General features: G+C 40.0%; 1 protein-coding gene across 2 annotated transcripts; it reads left to right on the forward strand.

Moving 5' to 3' along the window:
- Positions 1–1062: 1062 nt before the first annotated feature.
- Positions 1063–22341, forward strand: LOC119897177 (sodium channel subunit beta-1-like). 2 transcript variants are annotated; one of them, XM_038710762.1, is made up of 6 exons: positions 1063–3035; positions 14083–14249; positions 17067–17304; positions 20243–20384; positions 20684–20755; positions 21446–22341. In XM_038710762.1, the coding sequence occupies exons 1-5, from the start codon at positions 2981–2983 to the stop codon at positions 20748–20750; spliced, it is 669 nt and encodes a 222-aa protein (XP_038566690.1). In that variant the 5' UTR covers positions 1063–2980; the 3' UTR covers positions 20751–20755; positions 21446–22341. The 2 variants fall into 2 exon arrangements, with proteins under 2 accessions (XP_038566690.1, XP_038566691.1); XM_038710763.1 differs by lacking the exon at positions 20684–20755 and having other exon boundaries at positions 1067–3035.
- The last annotated feature ends 629 nt before the right edge of the window (positions 22342–22970 follow it).

Raw genomic sequence — 22970 nt, forward strand, 5'->3', positions numbered from 1 at the left:
ACTTTATAATTATAGTTGAACCATTAAAAAGTCCCTCCAGGATTTCGTGGGTGTAACCCTAACCATTTCCATGCACATTCAAACCAGCTTACCTTGATTCTTTTACCCTGTGTTGGGACACATGGTGTTGCATCCCAGTCAATTTGTCTTGTCTGACGTCCTGCATTCCTGCCATTCTCCGCGTATGTTTTGCGGTGGCAAAGTGATCGTTCATAGATAATTTCCTTATGTTCAACCACAATAAAACGGTAATTTGCTGTAATTATTTAGGCAAACGTGAGATGCTGGCACATATTTGTGACTATTGTTCAAAATTGCAAGTTGCGCTGAATGCACAGGGATTTGTTGAAGTTTTGTTAATAGTTTTTACGAAATCCTGCAGGTACAGTATAGTGATTCAAGGCGGGGCAGATCTGCCACTGTTTGCTCCTAACGTTCAGTTTACATTTATTGTCATTTTACCAATACTCAGGGAGGCTACACAGCAGTCACTGTACATTTACATAACCCCACATAATAGCCCATAGAATAATGCAACATAAGAACGCAGGACAATATCACAGTGGAAGACCCATTCACTACTGTAATGTAACTTAATGTCTAACTGTGATGAAGTGTGGCAATAACCTCATTTATAATATTCAGTCTAGCACACTAACCGTTTTCGTCATAATCCAGCTGTGGTGAGCCCTAATTGCTGAGCCTCCTGTTAAAGATACACAAATAGGGTTTGCTGCTGAAAAGCAGACAGGCGAGCTGTAGGTCTAACTCTGATGTAGGCTATCAAGTCGGCTAAATGCAAAATAGGTCTCTCTTTATTGACTTCATTCTCCTCAGATAGTTTTTCTGTGACATCCCTGTTCTCTTTGCCAACACGTGGGGGTTTCTGGAAGGGATGAAAACATCACATAAAATCCCTGTTGCCATAACAACGGTTCTATACTTCTCCCTCCTCCTCTTTCTCCATCCCTCTGCTGCAATGCATCACACCCTCCCTCTTCCTCCTCCTCTTGCATGCACCTCCCTCACCCAGCCTTCAGCCATGCCAAAGACTGAATAGCGCCGCATCCTGACACACCATGTAATTTCTGGAGGTTACTGATTTGTGTGTGTGTGTGTCCCTGATCCGCTTCTCTTTGTTTTGACTACCCGGTCAGCATCTCCAGGAGGAATATACAGGTCTCCAAAAGACATTTCCCACCGTCTTTTCTTGAACGCAAGAAGAAGAAGAAGGAGATTTTTTTGCGCCCTGACCCTCAAATCTCTCCGGTACTTCCCGGTGTGACAGCAGGGAGACTTCAAGCATCTGGCTGCCTGATGCGAGATGGAAGCAGTCCACCTCTGATCCATCAATAGGACGAGGCGTTTCGAGGATATCAGTGAGGGGAAAAGCGCAGATTTCTGGGGATTTTGGTAAAGGAGACCGCCGAGAAGCAGCGCTCGGCTCTGCTGCGTTATTGGACTTTAAAGAAGAGGACACACATTTATGCATTTTGTTTTTGCAAAATCACCGATTTAAGATTGTAGTTTCTTTTATGATCACCCGATTTTTTTAAACACAAAAACAATCACGCCCTATCTCACTTCAGTCACACCGCTGGAATGCACAAATTAATAGCGCACTTTTTTAGTCTCCAAAGACGCACAGAAGGCGTGCAGCCGTGTAAAGAAACCCCTTAGCTGTTCAGTGCATGCTTTCCAGCCCGCTTTCAGACCGCTTTCAGACCCGTGTCTTATGCTGGTGGTGATCCATCAGAGCACCAGAGCCACCTTTGCTGTTGCGGTCAAGCCTGAGAGGACCATGCCCAGACAGCCGCTAAACCAATCAAATGGCTTAACTGATGTGCACAAACAGCGGATGATTTCACTTGAATAAGTCAGCCCGACTCTGCACTAGATTTCTGTCTAGAGCTTTATCTGAAGAAGCCTATAGTTGTGAAACTGCTGCGTTGACTCCAGAAAGAAAGCAATAACACTGATATGAGGCAATAACAATAAAAAAGTCATAATTGTAATTTCACCCAAAGCTGAAGAGAGGTGGAAAGAAGCACGAGGATACTTCACGCTGCTTTTGCCATTTCCCTCACACTGTGGCTCTATGAAGCACTGGCCCTCCTTTTTGCCCAGGTCAAATCTGTAGTCCTGCATGTGGGAAAGGTCAGCTAGATGTTTCCTGTCACAGGCACACTTGCACTATAACTCCATTGCACAACTCTTTTACAAGCTGCATTTCCCATTTTCAGCATAGATTCCATCGGACACCTCATCGTTTCCTATCAGATCAGCTAATCAGTCTTCCAGTAGATTTTATTGTTATTCACTGACAGTGCGATTTATCTGTATCAGGATACTGGAAATATTTGGTGCACACAGTCTCATTGTGGAGCTAAACAGGCTTGAGTGCCACAGAGTATAAATAGTTGAACAAAGACCCTTTTAGAGTAACAAGAGGCCGAAACCTGAAACCCGGAATGATTCCTCCCTTTGGTCACTCTGTACGCTCACACGCTGAGAAGCTAGAGAGACTCTCCAGCAAAATAGAGTGAGTTGGGTCCAGTGAGGGTGAAGAAACAAGTCAGCAGAGCACACGCCTTCCACACTGCAGCCGTCAGGTGCTCAAGAAGACCAGATCCACAAAAATGCCCACCCAACCCTCCGTCCAGCCATTGTATTAGCTGGAGAAAAAAGAAGAGGAGGAGTAGAGGACATCCGGTTGGACCACACCCCAGAGTCCCAACAGCCCCAGGAAATAGTCTCCTCTTCTCACCTCCCAGACTTTTAAGTAGGACATCAGGACATCTTTGGCATTTTAGTGCTCTGAGGTTTTCATCACCAAGCTGGAATATCTGCTGTAGATCTGTCTTGTGTCTCCCATTCTGAAGTGTGTGTGTGTGTGTGTGTGTGTGTGTGTGTGTGTGTGAGAGCACGGTGTGTTTTGACGCAGCTGAGAGCTGCTGCAAGTCTTCTTTCTCCTGTCAGGATGTCTGCAGCACAAGACCTGCTGCTGCTACCTCTGGCCCTCCTGGCGCTTCAAGGTGAGTGGGCAGTAGTTGTGTTGCCATGGCGATGCCACAAAGGCAACACCTTGGCATGAGGGTGAGCCACCATCCAACCCCACACACCCCATTCACTGACTGTGCATTTTGTTACTGTTGTTGAGGTGTTTCCTGTTGTCTGATGTTGCCTTCACTGCCGCTGTCTGCTCTGTTTGTGGTCAATGTATTGCGGGTTCTTGTGTGTGTGTGTGTGTGTGTGTGTGTGTGTGTGTGTGTGTTGTGATGGATGGATGTGTATGCTTGTGTGTTCAGATGCAGATGTTCGAGTGAGTATTTGTTGTTCCATCATTGTGCTGGATTGCTTGCTAAAAGCCCAGCTGTTCACGTTTTATTATTTTTTCGAGTAATGAGATGAGGCCATGTGGCGTTGTTAAAATGGACAGCACACACACACACACACACATACACACACACACACACACACGCACGCATGTGTACATGCAAACACACATCCACACACATTTAGATATAGAAGCTACTTGTGTATTCAAAGGTCTAGAACAATGTAGATCATTCATTTCTCATTGGGGCATAGTGTTCCTCTGAAGTGTGTATCTATGTGTGTGTATAGGGCTGCAACTAATAATCATTTACTTATTGATTAATATGCCAATGTTTTTCTCGATCCGGTTTTATAATTGGTTTTTAAAATGGCAGAAAACAGTGAAAAATGCCAGTCACAACTTCTTAAACACCATCCGTGAAATCATCAAATGTCCAAAACCAAAATATATTAAATTGACAGTGATAGGAAACATTTTATTGGAGAAGCTGGAACCAGTTAATATTTGGTGTCCTTGTTTGAAAAAATTGCTTAAACATTTAATCGATTATCAAAATAGTTGCTGATTAATTTGCTGTCATTCAACTTCGACAAATCATTTCAGCTCTAGATCAAAGGAATGGCTGTTCTCAGTGAGATGCAATTTCAACATGTTCTGTTGCTCCCATTATAGATGTGTGTTCCTGTTCCTGGCACTTGTTTGTTTTTTCATTTGAAGGTACTCATGCATGCGCTGTAAGAAAGATGAGCATTTCTACAGCACAGCGCAGCTGGTGTGTGTCACTCAAGTCAGGTCTCTACTGTGTGTGCACCCTATGTGCTACTGCAGCCCAGCGACACTAGCATCATGACTTTTAAAAGAGAATATGTTCCTTTAAATTTCAGCCAAACATCTAAGTTGCCCTTAATAGTTCCACTCCTCCTGCTGGTATCTGTAGCATTTGAGATATCACGATCACGAACTTCTCACCTTCACAAGAAGCCATTTATTGCCATTTATTCGTTTATAGCACGAAAAGTACCTTCCACTGAGATGAAAGTTGCCTGAGTTATATGATCCATCACCTTTAAGTTACTGTCAGTCTCCTGACACCCACAGGAAGAGAAGCAAGGAAATAATCTTTAACAAGCCTGTCTTTAAAAAAAGTACAATCACAACCATGGTTCTTTATTTATGGCCTCTAAAACAATCAATTGGCATGCATTAAAAATGACAGGAAGCAATTTAAACATATTAAACATATTAAATGGTTTACACACATGAAAACATTTTTTTTTCATTGAAAGGCTTTTATTTATTTATTTAGCTTAATTTCTTTCACAGACCCAAGCCAAGTTAAAGAGAAAAAAACTCTACTGTCACGTTGTCATCATATAATCTCATTTTAAGCACTGCAATTTAAAATTGAGCTCAACAAGGAAGCAATGCATTAAAAGAGAGATTTACTGATCACTGTCAGCCAGCTGCTCTTGGTCTCTCACTCAGTCACTGCTATACTATTTAACCACGCATACTTGCACAAGACAACACAGATTCATACTCTCAAAAATATAGAATAATTATAGAACTGCTGTTATTCCTTTAAATGAAGTGACAGTATATTCAGGATATAAAGTTGAAACAAGCAGGCAGAGCTGCAGAAAGTTGAGCCAGGAAGCAGATAGTGAGCTGAATGAAGCTTGGCAAAAAGTAAGACGGTTATACAACCTCGATTGAAAGAAAGAGACAGTTTGGTCGAGGAGCCGGTGGGTTAGTTAAGGACTGAAGCTAGTAAGCACATCTGGAGCTGAACGCAGTGGGGATAAGGATATAAGACGAGACAGGAAATTGGATGGAATCTGCTAAAAAAGGAGGAAAGGAACAGATTGTGGCTGATAGAAATAGCAGTTGTGCCCTATTTATTTTGAAATGTGCATTTGCATGTGTGACAAAAGCATGAAATGGAATTTAAGAAGTTTCTGAAAGGCAGCAGTGCACAAGGAAAGAAAACATATGTATTATAACAGTTAAATATTAACTAGGGTGATTTAATAACCCACACTCTGTCACACTAACCTCAGTCTGAATTAAGCTGGCGATGGCTGCGGAGGGCAAATCCAATCAGAAAAAGAAGAAATAGGAAAAGATACAGGAAAATACAATAAAACACACATAGATATCCCTGTAACTCATCAAGAAATGTCATTTGATGCTACAAATGAAAAATGCTTTAATTCAGACATCACTGATCATTCACAAGAATCCACGGATCTCATTGCAACTGCTTGTCTCTTCCGACGAAAGAAACGGCAAAAATCTGTGGATTACCAGTAAACTTGTTATTCTATTTGTTGAGTGTTTGTTGCTGATGGGTTTTTGTGTTTTTGTGTGCTTTAAATGTCACTAATAAAAAGTTTGGATACATACAGCAAATCACTTTAAAGATGAGAAGAAAATATTTTTTTAACCAGATGTTAGAAGCTGCAGGTTCATCTGGGACAGACCATGTGGTGAAAAGAGCTCTAATATGTTTCTGAATATCAGGACTGAAGATGCATAAATTATAAAGGATTTTGTAAAATGTTGTAATTAATTATGAGAATAGAAAAATCCCTATGAGCAATATGCAATAAATGGTTATAATTAGATGTATTTTTCTCCATGTTGTCTTCAAATATGACACAAACCCAACAGTGAATTGACGGAGTTGTGTGTCCTTGCTTTCAAGCCGGAACAGAGGCTCATAAAGCCTAATGCATGCAGCAGAGAGACTCTTTGCTTCCGCAGTGGCAGCATAGAGCTATTTAGTCTGCAAATGGATCGAGCACAAACTTATGGTCAAAGGAGAGCACTGTCAACAGGATGTTTGAACAATACACCATATTCTCAGTTGCAAGCCATTTAGATTCATGTCCATTCCATCACTCCACCCCAACCACTGCATCTGCACAAATTGGAAATTACATTACAGACAAGCTGATTATTTTGGTGGGTAGAACATGAATTAATTATAACTACTTGAGGGGTGCAGCAAGTGTTTTAAAAGTATGTACTTTCGCTTTAGGAATTTTGTTGAATACTGTTCTCTTAAAGTAGGAACCAACTCATTAGAATAAAAGGTGTATGTTGTGAAAGCAAATGTTTCAGCTTTTTTGCTGATTTTTTAACAGTTATAGCTTACAGAATCAAACAGAATCTGGACTCTGCAGGTTTTGTGTGACAATTAAAGTCACTTCTTCCAGTTCAACCCCTGATAAAATATCATGTCATAGGTTGTACAAGCTTGTTCTACAAAACTCGCAATGGCTGCTACATACAGCAGATAGGATGTCTGGATCTATATTCATCACCTCATACAAACAGCAGGCATTGTAAACAAGGAGCTCTTGACTGATGCACTACATCTGAGTGGCCCTGCAATCTGAACAAAAACATGAATGTGATTTTTTAAAAAACTGTACCGTTCACTTGTGCCCCATCTGCAGCTGCTGTCAGACTCTGCAGCCTCTAAATGTAATACTGTAAAGAGTTTCATATTAATTCCATTTGCTTTTTTTATTGCAAGATTCATTCTAACCCTCAAATCTGGAGTGAGATGCTGTGCCCTAATTCAGGCTGTCTGTGTGCTGCTAACTTGTGCCACGCACAGCAGACAAACAGGCAGACACGCACGCACACACACACACACACACACACACACACACACACACACACACACACACACACACACACACACAGACAGACGAGCACACCTGAGCCCCTGTTCATCCAGCTGTGTGACAGAAGTCTGTAATACCAGGGTGTCCTCAAGTGGGGTGGGAGTCAGGGGAGTGAAAGGGGCGTTTGAAGGACGAGATTGCCTTCCACAAAGTTAAATTTGTATGTAGAGCCAGGAACTCATCGATTTATCAATGATTATTGTTAATACTGTCAATATAGTTAAGTATATTACTTTTTATTTGCTCCTCTGAACAGTGGGAAAATGCTTATGAAAAGCTGTTTGTGAAGTCAGTACTTATTAACATATTGGTTTATAGCTTATTACATATTGGCGTGATTTTTTCACATTGCTTGTGTTTAGTGGAAAAAATAGACCCATCTGGAAAAAAATAAAAAGTACATGTCATGAGAACAACATCTGTTGAGATATTGACCCACTGAATACATGTACTAAAGTGACATGACAGATACCATTTTTTATTCATTTCCCATTATATCAGTTTGTAAACATTTCGCATTGAAGTATTAAATCTTAAGAGTAAATTTAAGTATCAGCTTGTCCTCCATCATTTTAGAGTTTGTCTAGTATGAACTGTGAAAGACTTATGTGAAAAACTGTTTAAGTTTCCAGAGTGTCCACCAAACCAGACAAATTTAAAAAAAAATGTATTTCCTCGGTAAACACGTTCCTAATGAATTTATGTTCTCAGTCGCTAGTTTCGTGTCTTCTTCAATACAGCCTGATGTAAGGATGGTCCCATCTAGGGTTAAATAGACCCGTGGCAACCTTGTGATTGACAAGTCGCTACCACGGCAACCTGTCAATCAGGATAGAGGCAACTCTTATCCACTGCACTGTGTACATTTAACTGGCTGGGAACCTTTTTTTGGGGTGCTGCCACTTTCATTCAAGAACTTTGACCCCTAAACAGTGTGTTTTCCGTAACATTTTGATCGCTTCAAAATGTCTTGTTCAGCATTCCGTTGTACTAAAAGACACTAATGTGTTGGCTGTTAATTTCTTCCAAAGTACATTTTGCTTTAAACCTGTGTTTGCTAGTCAAAATTAGCATCCCACTTGATATCACAATTAATGTGAATTACGTATGCACTTTACTAACCAAGCTAGCTAGCTCCACCCTCTCGTCCGATCATGGTCACTTTCAGTTCCAAAAAACGAAGATGGCGACGGTGGCTCAGCAGGCAGACAAAAAAACAAAGATTAGAGAGTAGCTGGTGAACAGAGAGCCAGATATTTTATCAGGAGTTGGTGGAGTCCAAAACAGAGCTATAAGAGAGTGAATATTGGACTTACATTCACCAGGTAGCCAGGTTAAGCACAGGTGCAACTAATAACATTAAAGGGGCTTCACTCGATTGAGATTATGATGTTAGTAAGCCAGCATGCACAACACCAGGGCCATAGAGAGCACCACAATGTAACAAAGCCATCATTCACATTACTAGTCACACCTGTTCTTTCAAAATCTCCACAAGTCAAAATGTCTGCAAATAAAAAAAGCTTTGTTGAGCCTACATGGAATATTATGGGACAAGAGAAGCTCACAGAGTGCCACAAATTGAATAGACTACTGAGTCTAGAAAGAATGAATGTGCGCCTTGTGTTTCATTCTTCATTCTTCAATAGATTCGTATTTACATCTTGCAGAACAAAATGTCATTGAACATGCAGCACTAAGAGCCTTTCAGCATGAATTGCAGAACACACTGCTTACAACAGAAAGGAATTCTGTGAGCTCAACATGAAACTAGACAAATCTCCATCTGCACCATATCATGCATACTGTAGTGATAGAGAATTTAAAAACTGTAATTTGTGGCAATGTGTTTCTCATAAAGACAGTAAGGGATTCTTCAGGTTGTTCTATAAAGATAAACCAGCCTGCCATCGCTTCACCAGCCACAGCAATATAACAGCTTTGAGAAGTAAAATGAAATAGAGACTCAAAGCAGTGTGCTTCACTGGTCTACTACTGTCTACTTGTTCCAGTGGAAAAACACTTACTTGCTTGGTGTCAAGGGAAATGCCAGGTTATGTATGCCTACAGTATGTGTGTTTATGTCTGTGGTGGCCCATCCATGGAAACAGATGTTGTCTCATCTCTTTTTGCTGTTGCCTCAGCAATTTTCTGTTGTCCTTCTTTCTCTTTTAGCAAATAACCATGATCTCTTTTTTTGTATTTCCTTTAGTGCCCAGCAACATGCTAAGCTAGCTAGCTCTCGGCAGACATTGTAAACATTGGGGGCTTATCCCAAACCTAGGGGGGTGGTGAGGGCATGATCACATGCCTTTGGTATGGGAGACCCGGGTTTCCCACTGTGACACCCCCCAATGTGTCCCTGTGCAAGACACTTAACCCCTAGCTGCTCCAGAGGCGAGCGACCTCTGACATATATAGCAATTGTGAGTCGCTTTGCATAAAATAAGCTAAATGATCAATTATCATTATAAAACAACAATCACTGAGGACTAATTTTTACTCCTGCTACCTAAAAGAGGCAAAAATTGTCTGATATTAGTATTTTTAATTTAGCCTACTTAATATAGGTAGGGTAGGAATTTGTTGTAAACAGCATTACTAATCTTGAAACCTGTTTTTGTTATACTATGCTGGAGTCCTCAGAATGAATGTTTAATCCATGCTATAATAATTTGGCAAATATTATTAAATCTGTATACTGCATTAAATATAGGTGTTACTGTGAAAAAAGCCTAGATTTTACTGACACAATCATGAATGTACCTTTTTGGTGTAATGTCACTGTGTTTTTTTTAACTTCATGGTTGATATTTATGTGATAATTCATGAGTCACAATGTGATGTGATTGGAGAGTGATTCAATTCACTAAATTGGCATATAGTTGTACAGTTATTACTTTCTAACAGAAGGAAATTTCATATTTAGGATTATGTCTTTCTAATGTACATCACCATGTCTCTCTATTATTCTCCTCTCTTCTCATCCCACTAATGTGATCACAGAGTTTAGCTGTAAAACAAGCACCAGTGATGTCTGAAGCTTTGAACGTCAGCAGTCAGATAATATTCTTCATTTGACACAAGCTCCGGCAGAATGAATTGAAACAGTGCGTTTCACAGGAGTGAAACAAGCTTTGGACCTTCAGTATCATAAAGCTTATCTCTACTAGCGAGCTAACATTAGCTAGCTAGCAGGCAATGTTAGGCTATCACCTCACCAACTCACTCACGCCTGTAACTTGTTCAGTTGTTGATGCTGCTGAGCCATTTTCTGTGGAGGGTGGCTGAGGTTTACTCCTTGTGAAAAACGTTGGTTCCATAGTCCATAAGCTGGTTAGCTAGCTAGCAAGTGATTGAAAGACACATACACACATAGAGGGGACCTATAGGCTGGATGGCGATATTTACCCGTTAGCCGGTCCAGTCAGAGCGTCTGAGGGGAAATGAAACAAAGTTTAAGTTTATATAAAAACCTAAAAGATTGTGGGCTTTTCAGAAAACATTTGGGGCTAGAGCCCAGGAAGCCACCCCACTGACCCCCTACCCCGACTCCGCTGCTCAGAGTGGATGGTCTTTTGTGCAGCTAATGCTATAAGGTTTTTGCTTTGTAGGGCTCTTCGGTATTCAGCTAGTGAGATGATGGATTAAAGAGCCGGCCTCCTGTCAGGAAAAAAACTCCTAATCTGCAATTTCTGGAATATCCGTTGCATAATCCAGAAATCCACAGATTACGCAATGGATTTGCATTTTTGATGCTCTGTCTGCATGTGTGTGCTGTCGGTGAGAATCGTTGCTAAAGCACTTTGGTGGCTCTGACTCTGCACTTTGGATGTGCAGTTCCTTTTGTGTCTGCTTGCATGTTCGTCTTTCTCTTGCTGGGTCTTATCGCTGTCTTCTTTACTTGCTGTCTCAGCTTCAGACAGTCAGCAGCATCCTTGCTCACCTTGCACAATCTCGCCTACGTCACTAACCTCCCTCAGGATTACTGCCTCACTCTGCGTGTGTGTGTGCTGCTGTTCCTGCTAGATTTACATCTGTCTCTGTTCTTTTTTATGCTTCTGTCCTGCAATTTAAGTGTTCCCTTCTGTCTTCAGACATCCTTTTATTTCCCGCTGTCTGTCAAACATGTGCTTTGTTGTCACTGTAATGTCTCCTCTGTCTGTGTTCCAGGTCTCACCTCCTTTTCTCTGAGCAGTCAATACGCCATCCATCTCAAACCCTTTTCTGCATGGGATGTCTTGCTCTTTTGTGTGTCTGGTGTCTCTTTGTCTTTCTATCTCTTTCTTTTCTACACAGTAGAAGCTGATGTGACAGAATCACTCACATACAGTACTTGAGTCAAAATATATATTATTGAACATTAATGTTTAAAATTTAGTCTCTAATTACAAAAATGTCAATTAGTCCCGTGAGATTTTACAGGGACATTAAGTGATCAAATACTTTCATCAACCTCAATTGGCAACTGAGGTTAGCTGCAGCACTGATGCATCTTACAAAAGCCTGTAATTAACACAATCAGGTCACATATGTAACAGACAGGAAAGCTAATTAGAGCAGAGACTAAACTGAAAAATAAAAATACAACTTTGTATTTTCCAATCACTGCACTGCTTTCTATGAATAAGTGCACCGGTTCTCCAAGCAGTTCAGGAAAAGTATTTGCAAATGCTGTTTCCCTCAGGTGTGTTTGTTATAATCCTCAGCAGACCCTCTTCCCAGAAAACCCGAAAACCCAAGAACCCAGCCTTAACTGAACCCTGTTTTGTAGGTTCAGACAAGTTTTCCTCACTTGAGTTATTGTGGCCATTGTTTCTATCAGTGATTATAACATTGTACTCACCAATGTAATTTCAGAGTTCTGGGAACACAACAAATAAGCTCCAACATAGCACCCAGACATGTAGACAGGTTGTCCCGACCCAGAGATACATGTACACCAGGTTGGTGGACTACTTCTGCAGCTGCCTATGGGATACGTGAAAAGATTGTGGAGGCTGATCTTTGGTACATTTATTGTCCCAATAACCAATGAGTGAGTTGTAAAACCCCAAGGCAATCGAGAGCACCTGAAAACTAGTTAGCAAATAAGCAGAAAAGTCGAAAGGCCCAATCCAAGATAAACAAACTAGGCCAAGCCTCAACATCGACAAAACAAATGTCATGTAGCCTATGAAAAAAATATTGTAATAATATTGGTGTTTCAATAATTAATAGAGTTAAATAACATTCCATTTTAAAATAAATTCCAACAAATACATTTTAAATAAGATTGGCGTTGATGAAGGGATACTTGAAATGTAGTGAATAGTGAATTCCCAAGTGTGGGATCAATAAAATCTTTCTTATCTTATATTGAGCTCATCTGACAGGACTGTGTGGGTGCGTCAGACAAAAAAAGTTAGGAACTAATGATCAAAACCACTTTCTTTTGAGGTAGCTGAAACTGAGTGCACCACAGATATCAGTATTAATCCATCATTGCAAAGAGAAACTCTAACACACAATTGAAATGAACCAGTAAGTCTTTTGTAAGGTATGATATTTACAACCAGTGTGATCATCTGATCATTTTTGATGCCTTGTTGCGTTCCCACATCTCAGCAATTAACCTGGTGAGAGCAACATTTTTACTGGAATGAAACAAGGCATTAACCTTTATGTTTTCAGCAGGCCTAATAGGACCTGATGAAATGAGATCCTTCATCAATGTGCTGCATTTTTATCCATCTTAACCAAATTCAAGCGATTACTTGCTTAAATGTGGCTTTAGTACAGCAAATCTGAGACTGAAGATCAGCAGAAACTAAGTGTTTAGCCGCTGTTCAGGTTCACTAAATCACATTCAGGCTCGGGTTTAGTCGCTCTCGGGTCCAGCTGGGTTCAGGTCTGTGTTTGGTCCATTTGGGTTTGTGAAGTGTTAATTTATGTTCTCAACACTCTCTTTTTCTCCTTCCCTTTTTTCTCTCCCCTTCTCTCTCTGCAGTGCCTCAGCCACCATTAGACCTCTTGCCTCCTGCTTCCCCATCTCCCCATGCTTTGTAGAAATGGCTGTTTCTAATGAGGCCTGTGCTAACGTTCTCTTTCTTCCCTCCTCCCTCATTCCTCCCCTCCATGTTTTTCTGCAGTGGGGTGGCATCTCTTTTTCTCTTTTGATGCAATTCTTCAATGCAAGTCTCACTTTGGCACTGCAATATTTGTATACCAGGGATTAAAACATATAGATTATTGTTTTTATATATTTGTGTACATGAGGCACCGGATGATGTGCACCCTCTTTCAGTTCACCCTGAGTTATTCTGATCAGCATTCTGCTATGTGTTTCCTGTCCTCCCCCTCATTTCCCTCCCCTCATCTTGCAATTCGAAACAAAAGCATCCCCAAAGATGAAAATTGAGAATAGCACAAGATCATTGGTTGAGAGCCATGCTGAGGCCTCAGTGGACACTGCAAGGTGCAGTGTGAAAAAGAAACGTTTGGAGTTACAGGTGTGTAACTCCTGGCCGATGAGAAGTATGTGTCATGGTGATGATGGCATATATAGACTCACGCTTCTATATATGAATTTAGCTCAGTTACCAACAGAATGCAAGAAACCAGTATCGCTCACTGCAACCTCTTTATTTCCACTCAGTTTCACAGACAGAAAAACACTTAAAATGTAAATTGCTACAAAACTAAAAACCAAATCAATCAATTTCACAATATATGAACTGAAATGATGAGCGGAAATAAAAAATGCAAGAAAATAAGCTGTGTCCGATGCAAAACAAACAAAAAAAACACGCATGCAAGAACCATTGGGAGCAAGCACGCAAAAATTTATAATAGCTGTTTCGACAGTTTGCTTGCAAGTACTGTGATACTATAAAACAGCAGAGCGCTGCTGGTGTATCAAGCTTTCCCCCGAGTCACGGGTACATGAAAATAGAGGATGACAGCCACCCACGGCTCTCACCTCTGAACCCTGTGACCTGAAAATAGACAAAGAGCAATAAAGTGATACAAGAGATTTCTAACTGTGTCCTTTGCACTCTGTAGCGTCTCTTTGCCATGGGGCCTGCGTGGAGGTGGATTCAAACACAGAGGCCGTGGCCAACGAAGGCTTTAAATTGGGCTGCATCTCCTGTAAGATGAGGGGCGAGGTCAAGGCCGAGGCCTCCGTCAACTGGTACTTCAAGGCTTCAGATGAGTCTAACTTCTCCCATGTGAGTAGCAATGAGATAAATGACAAGGCAAGCTTTGAAAAAGTGGTTCTTAAAGAAAAGGAATAAAGGAATAGTTTGACATTTTTGGGAAATACACTTATTTGATTTATACAGAGAGTTAGATGAGAAGATAAATACTACTCTCAAGTCTGCATGGTAAATATGAAGCTACAGACAGGCTCTGGTTAGCTTAGCATAGTACAAAGACTGGAAACAGGAGGAAACAACTAGCATGGCTCTGTCCAAAGGTAACAAAACCAAGTACAGTTTTGTTGATACAATGAGGTTGCACAGCACCCACCGGAGTCTCTTGGAAGTTAATGTGCATGGCCAAGAAATAGGCTGGCATGTAACACTCTGTGGTAAAACCACAATATTTTTAAATCCACTGGGAGCCAATATGCAGGTATGCTAAAATGGAGGAGATACTTTACCTTTAGAGTGATCCCTCTTAGTTCTGCTTAAAAAACGAGCAAGAGACAGGAACAAACCTCATTCCCTTCTCGTGGAAACAAGAAATTAAATCAACCAGTAGATACATATACTTAAAGACTGAAGGGCTGAACTTTCATTAGTGATTTACCTTCAAAACTAAAATTACAAATAAAAATGAATCCTGAATTTCCTGCAAAAGGCCTGACTCAGGAAACCAACCTCCTCAAATTTTTCCTGAGCTTTAATGAGCGCAAAAGCCTGCTGCTGAGTAAATGGGCTGTAAGTAGTCCTGCAAAATCCCACAGTTGTAGTGTCAAGAATAAAAAAAAGTTTACATTAAATGCAACCACTTTTCTTTCCATATGTAATTAGTTATCATTACATTCGTCTCCTCTTCTGGGAAAAGACTGCAATGCATTTATCATGAGAGAGAGCCGAGTCTGGCATTTTTCATGATGAGCTTTTTCCCCCTCCCTTTGTGTCGACTGGAAGACACTGCTTTTGCTTACCTAAGGAGTCCGCAAAGCAGGCAAAGCAAAGAGGCCATTACAGTATATACCTAGAGCAAGAGTGATCCCATTAGCCCATTTAGAATCTGTATTCACTAATTCACCACAAAGTGCAGAGGTGAGGCCATAACTGCAGCTCGCTCGATACGGAAAAGCAACAGCAGTGGTGATGTGGAGACCAGATAAAGGATGAGAGGAAAACTGAAATGCAAACATGGTGTTGTGAATATTCACTAGATTAGATCAGATTCCTTATTGTCCTTTTCAGGAAATCTGTTTCCACAATCTGCACATATATTTAAATACAAACAACATGACCATATCAGAAAGTACATTTATACGCAAATTGACACCAATTGAACAGAGCAGAGGGGTTGGAACTCCTGCTATAGCAAGCCAGTTTCCAGGCCAGGGATTTGTATCTACGGCAGAGAGGTTGGGGTTGGGTTTCAGTTATTTTAGAGGTGTTGTTTGTGATGCGTATGAGTTTGTTCCTATTGGGCACAGTGAGTATGTTGAAATAACAGGTAGAGCTGTAAAGGAGAAGAGGTTGACAGCAGAAGGGGTGGGGGAACAGAAAGGGATTTCAGTTTTTTGATGGCAGAGAGTCTTTGTTGGCAGCATAACAACACTTAACAATCTGTTTTTTACACCTATAAACATCCAGGAGAAATCAGCAGCAGCTTTCTGTTGTTATTTAATTTATTTACACATAAATAACGTAAATCAATAGGACTACAGGCCACAAAAATACAATTACTAAGATATATGTATAAAATAAAATAGCCTACTGTATACAATAGAAATACAGAAGGTAAGTACAAGTATCTCAGAAATGTACTAAAAGTAGAGTACTTTTACTTTCCACCACTTAATGCGTGGATATATATTTACGACCCACAACAGGGGAACACACAGACTCAGTTGTCTTGAGGCAGGGTCTTTTAAATCACTTCATCATCAGATCAGCACATCATCAATACCTTTACCTATACATTAATAAGAGTTTAACACCTAAGCTCGTTCATGGCCTTTTCTGTCAAATAATTATTTATTAGAGCCACCAATCAGGGGAGCAAGCTGTGAAGAACTGGATGAAGATCATTTTCACACAATCCCATGCTATAGGTTGCCATTGCTTTCCAAAAACAGACATGTTCCTTCATTATTGTGAACACACACACAGTGTAGTTTATTCTCAGTCAAACTCACTACCATAAACATTCAGTAGAGTATGAAATGTGTATTAATCCACAGCTAAAAATAGTCCCCAACAAATAAACTATTTGTTCCTGTCTGAGTAACTTTTGCTAAAAACTACAGCGCCCAGCTGTTTGAAAAAATCAGTTAGTGTTTTTTAAATATTTATTCTTACATCTTAATTAGGAACCAATCAGCTTAGGTCTGGGTGCCACAGACAGGTGTCTTGCTCAGAGACACATTGGTGGATGTGTCACAGTGGGGAATTGAACCAGACTCTCTCACACCAAGCATGTGTCTTATCCACTGCGTCATCACCACTCACTATTGTTTGTTTTGTTGTTTTAATTAGATTTGTTGACAATAACAAAAACACAGAATATAGCTAGCCTTATACCTCGTGTAAGTATAAGCATATTTCAGGTGTGGACATGTTCATTTTCACAGCAGGCTGCATGTAAGGAGGGAAACACACATTCCTCAGCCTAAATACTTGCAATAACGCAAAGCATTTGTAGCAAAAGAATTTAAATACACAGAGACACTAACCACAATATGGTCTTTCAACACTTGTATGCCTGACAACCATTGTTATTACTTTGCTGATGATTCACAATCTTCTTTTCACTTTGCCTACTTTTAAAAGAAATACCATTCTGAAAATCTCTTCCAGTTATATACTTATGAAGACCAGATGGCTGTAATCCGCGACTCACGTTTTGAGGAGCGTCTGGACTGGAATGGCAGCAAGAATACCAAGGACCTACAGGACGGCTCCATCTACATCCTCAATGTGACCTTCAATGACACAGGAACCTACCAGTGCATATTCAACCGCACCCTCGAGTATCCCAACTACGAGTTTCAAACCGAAACCAGGAAGCTTATTGTCATTAACGTGGTGCCACAACGTAAGGACAGAGGGGAATAATGTTGTGCATGTTTGAAGGGGAAGAGTCTCAATTTTCAACTTCAGTTTCAATTTCAAAACACTTACACTATTTATCCCCATGGGACAAGTAACGTTAAGTAACGTTAAATAACTTGCCCACAGACATTCAGCTTAGTTTTTCCGTTTGCCAAGACATGCTGTTGTTGTGATGTTAGCTATAGTAGCAGGAGAGTTGTGAGTAAGGCAAGGTTCTTATAGGCAAGTCCTGCAACTCCGCAGCCATCTTGGTAATGCCTCCGGGCACTTATATTCGGACTAACAAGGTTAATTTATTGAAGTCCTATATTCCAGTTTTAGCATTTCGGTAACTATGAGCCCAGGCTGATAACAGAAACTTTTTTTACTTACTCACGTAACATATCTGCCTCACTTTGTAACATGCAAAACAGGCTTGTGTGGCACGACTTCAGCACACCTGCTCTACTCTGCTTCTGATTGGCTGTAGTCCTTAACTAGGTACTGCAATTGTGCAACTCCCAACAAAGATCGAATACAAGAGATTCTTCACTCCTAAAAATGGAGCGTTCAACACACAGGGGTAAAAAGAGGTGCTGCAACAATGTGCAGTATGACAAAAATTTGGTGTTTTTGAAAATTAAACCAATAAAATTATAAACCTGAAAATGAGCATAATATGACCACTTTAAGACCACAGTGCAATGCAATCACAAGACATCCTGCATGCTAAGTTATTTTGATGTTTAATTTCTAATTCTTGTAGTAGATGAAGTACATTATAACACAAAATCAGAAAATAACATTCAACATCACAGATTTATTCATGTAGGATTTTCCTTTAACAAGTAAGGGCAGCTCTGTTGTTTCAGTATATACACAGCAATTGATTATGTCATGTGGCTGTGTTAGATAAACACTGTCTTCTGTGTGTCTCTTGAAAGGTCCCAGACCAAACAAAAGGAAAAACAGCCTTGTAAGCAGAGCTGAAATTTATATTTATGAAGCTGCAGTGCTGCAGATGTGGTTTTCTTCCACATACAGTATCATAAATATCCAAGAAGGAAACTCTCAGGAATATTCTTGCACTGTAATATTCATATATTTTATTTATTTATTCATTATCCCTAAGCATTACTTACCTTTTCATGACTCACCTAGTTATATTAATATATAGTTCTGTTTTTGAATTATGAGATGCAATGAAAAAAAGACAGATCTCACAATAACTTCCAATAAAACAAAACTTTGGAAGGCTTTATCCAAGAGGATACACAGCTTAAAATAATTCGCCAAACAGATATGACCCAAATAGAAACGTCTAAACCAACATGTTCGTGGCAGCAGCTTAAAGGGATGAATCACTAGTAGGGCCCTCGTGTAATGGTGCTGACACTCTTGAACAGCATACATGCTTCCTTTAGCAAACTATACTGTCACAGCTGCCATTAATAAACGCTGCGCCAATCAATATTAATAATCATATTATCAATAGATCAAATGAATCTGTCTAACCCACTGTACACTACCTGCTCAGCACCAAACAGTAGACAAATAAAGTTAGCGACTAGCTGGTGAATATAGTGGAGCAGCTATGTTAAGTAGAGTTGGTAGAGACCAAAACAGAGCTAAAAAGAGAGTGAAAATCAGACTTATATTCACCAGGTAGACAGAAACAGGACTCAAAATGAATCATAGTGTTGCTCTGAATCTGCTGGATGTGTAAAATGGCAGCTGTTTGTGAGTTTGTTTTGCTGCCCCCAAGTGGTCAAGTAAATGTATTAATGTCGGTTACAGTAATATGCAATCGGACAAAATTAGCAACTAGCTGGTGAACATAGTGGAGCATTTAACTGATAAAGATTCTGATGTTTTACTCCTGAAAAAAAGAGCTAATTGGAGGTGGTAACATTCAGGTGGCCACAAGTTTGTCACATTGACATATTTAACAAGTGAAAAAATGTGTTTTTAGCTTGTTTTGTTGCCCCAAAGTTAAAAAATAAAATGTTAATGCAGGTAAGTATGGTCACTTAAACTTAAAATGGGTGCTTTAAATGTGGAGTAAGCAATTCTGGAGAAATCCAACAACATAACAAATACCATGATATAGAGCGAACAACGACACAGCAAGTAACTAACGTTAGATAAGTTGTGGGTTAGCAAACAGTTGCAGCTGTGAAGCTAACATGCAGAGACGGTTTCCCAGAGCCAGCACACCAGTTCCAGACAGTGATTTTTATATACAGTCTATGAGTGATACTCACAACTCTTCTGCTACTATAGCTAACATCCTAACAGCATGTTTTGGCCAACTAGAAAGTAAGCTTAAGTAATTTTCTGCCACACAAATAATGGGTGACTCGAATGGTGTTCTGTGGTGTGGTGTGGACCACTTTGTTTGTTTCCAGGGCACCTGGCCAGAGGGCCAGAGCTGGGTACAAACACCAGATTTGTTTTCAGCACACACACAGAACAGACAGCTAGCAGACACTGAGGAGAATTTGACAAAAAGACATGTATCGGATTTAACTTGCTTACCCCAACGCTAAGTAACAAGAGCTTAAATTAAAGTCCCCCACCGTTCAATGCTTAATCCTCTGAATTGTCATTATTTGACACAAGCATGTTTTTTTGTTTTGTGACTAGGCTATGATGAGGGGTAACCTTTATCCTGTGGGGCTTTTACAGCATTGAGCCCTTGTGGACATCAGATAGGTTAACTGCTTCTGCAGCGGGATTCAGGAAGTGAGGAATTGCACTGATGACTGACAATGATGCACTGTAATTCAGCACAGGGGGTCATGAATTATGAGTAAAATCTTTTAAAAATGTATGGCCTGGGCAGCCCCAATCCTTTTCATGGTAGAAATTAAACCCAACCCCATTTCTGTAAGCACACCAATACAACATGTCTCCCCTTACATCCCTCTCTGTCGCTCTAGTCACCAGGGGAATGGCATCCATCTTGTCTGAGGTGATGATGTATGTCTCCATCATCGGGCTGCAGCTCTGGCTGGTGGTTGAGATGATTTACTGCTATAGGAAGATTGCAGCTGCAGGAGAGGAAGCTCTGAGAGAGAGCGCGTGAGTAACACTTAGAATCACACATACACACACACACACAGCCAGCCTCTCTCCAGTGCCAGTCCTTCATGTCCAGCTCCTGATGGTCCAAATGTCCTGGTTTCCCACCAACCCCTTTCACCCTTGTTTTTCCTTTCTGCCACACATTGGACAGCAGAGTCACAATCTGTTTCAGTCTGCTCTTTTCAAAATAACTAAACTTTTCCTTTTTCCTCACTGAAATGATACTTTGTTCTGATTAACTGATCTTGACTGTCTGTTTTTCCCTTTTCTCCTTTCTTCTACTTTCTTTCCTTCAGGGCTGAGTATTTAGCTATAGCGTCAGAAAGTAAAGATAATTGTGCAGGTGTACAAGTGGCAGAATAGCACCGGTAGGTCTGGATTCTCACTAAACTTGATGTCTGAATTAAGTTTCTTCTTCTTTGTTCTTTCTTATTTATTTTGCAGTGTTACCACAATTAGGGCAGAACGGGTTCAAAAGTAAAACATTTTCAGCATACTATTATAAATATATCTTGTTTATTTTTAATGGTCCAATTACATCTTAAATAAGAGCTAGGCCATGCAAGTCTTTTCCTTCTCTTTTTTGCTTGTAACTCTTTAAAATGAAGCAATGTCTACAACTTCTTAAGTGTCCCTAAGAGTTTCTCTTCTCAGATTGCTTTTAGATAGAGAGGTAGTTGTGTGCACACCCCATCCTATATGTAGGTGCAGGACAACAGATTCAATGAAGGAAAAATTAAGGAAAAGAGTAGACTTGGATTTTATTTTATTTTAACACAACCAGTGTGTTTACACTTAACTTTTTTCCAGCCATTATATAATTGTCACAGGGAACATTTTTTACCCCCTCAATTACCAGTTGGTGAGATTGACCTATTTTGTTCCCTCCCTCAGTTCAATTATTTGTACCCTCAAAATTATGATAAATTGTGCCCTCAAATTACTTAATTTATTCACTATTCACTTTTGTCCGTCTCCTCTCCATATTTTGATTGAGATCTTGTGTTTTCTACAATCCATTATTCATTTTCCTGACAGTTTTGTGTTTTTTACTTCAGGTTGAGCAAGAAATCAGGAAGGCTTCCTTGAGGATTCTCACATCCACTTTCACCTAACTCTCACCTCCCACCATCCTCTCCACATGATGGAAAAATGGAACCACAGAGAGGAGAAAGCTTTTCATAGAAAGGTTTTTTAAGTGACTTTCTGCAAAAGGTTGGAAAGGACTGGGCTATATCCCGTTCTGAAATACAGGATGGAGACATCTGGGGGTGGCCCAACTGGACAGAGGGGGAAAGAGAGAGTAGTACTGTATATAGGTCAATAAGTATGAACAGAAAATCTTTTAACACATGTAGAGTATATTATGAGACTACATTGTATAACCACTATCTGCATGCTTTCGAGCTTTTCAAAACAACCGACACCATGCTTCTGATGTTCTGTCACAGTTTTGTTTTTAAAATCATTAATCAGTTTTGTCATATTCCATTACACTGTGTTTGACTGGTTTTATAAAGCCGTCTTTTAACAAATCATAACTGTTTTTAATCAAAACATTCTGAGAACAAAAAATACTTTTACTTTCTGGCAGTGAGAGTAATTACACACACACACACACACACACTTGACTCGTGCTCATGATATATGCTGTCAGATGAGCTTGTGTTCAGAAATAGTTAAAAAAATAAAATCCATCAAAATTGACAGTTCCAATAAAATAATCTATTATTAAATGGTAAATGGTAACTACACTTAAAAGCACCTGTCTAGTCTTCCGACCACTACATCACACACACACACACACACACTTTCTTATACTGATGGCAGTGGCTGCCATGCAAGGTGCCAACTGCTATTCAGAAAGGAGGACTAACATTCTCACACACACACCAATGGCACAGCATATTAACACGAACTATACAATCTTTATAAAAAGAAATAAACAAAATGAACAAATCTCCATAATAAATGTTCTTTTTGTACAGCAATGGCAGATCATGGAGCTCTCTGTGTGGCTCTGGGTTGCTCCCCCGTTCAGCTCTGACAAACCAGTCATTGCTGGTTGGCATAAAAAGAATCATTACCTGTCGCCACAGACACCAGATTTAAAAACTTGGTGTACTGCAAATACAAAGAGATTGAGCTGCTGTTGATAGGCTTAATTAGCAATGTGTGAACTCGTTTGGTCGAGGGATTGAGGAAACACTTCTACAATGGCTGATATTTTGTCCTCATTTTGCCCAAAAATATGTATTTAGTATTTGAATTTAATTAAAATCTGCATCAGAAAACAGCATTTAAACCAAATTGTACACAATAACTGAAAACCCCAAAGAAAAAAACATGCAGGTCTATCATATCAGCAGTGGCCACAAAACAGGCCAATGTCTAAACTTAAAAGACACTAATCGATATATTTATTAGTCTAATAAATTGGCAAACCAATATTAACGGTCATACCTTGACTGACAACACATCTAGACCTTTTATTTTCTCTATTTACTGTGTCTCTCTCTTGTTTTCCTTCAGTATGACACACTCGCACATGAGCTCACCAAGAGCAATGTTAAACATGAATTC

This window comes from Micropterus salmoides, unplaced genomic scaffold, assembly GCF_014851395.1.
Source record: "Micropterus salmoides isolate LMB-PRFRI ecotype aquatic unplaced genomic scaffold, ASM1485139v1 Ms_hic_scaffold_11, whole genome shotgun sequence".
In the NCBI taxonomy this organism is placed as follows: domain Eukaryota; kingdom Metazoa; phylum Chordata; class Actinopteri; order Centrarchiformes; family Centrarchidae; genus Micropterus; species Micropterus salmoides.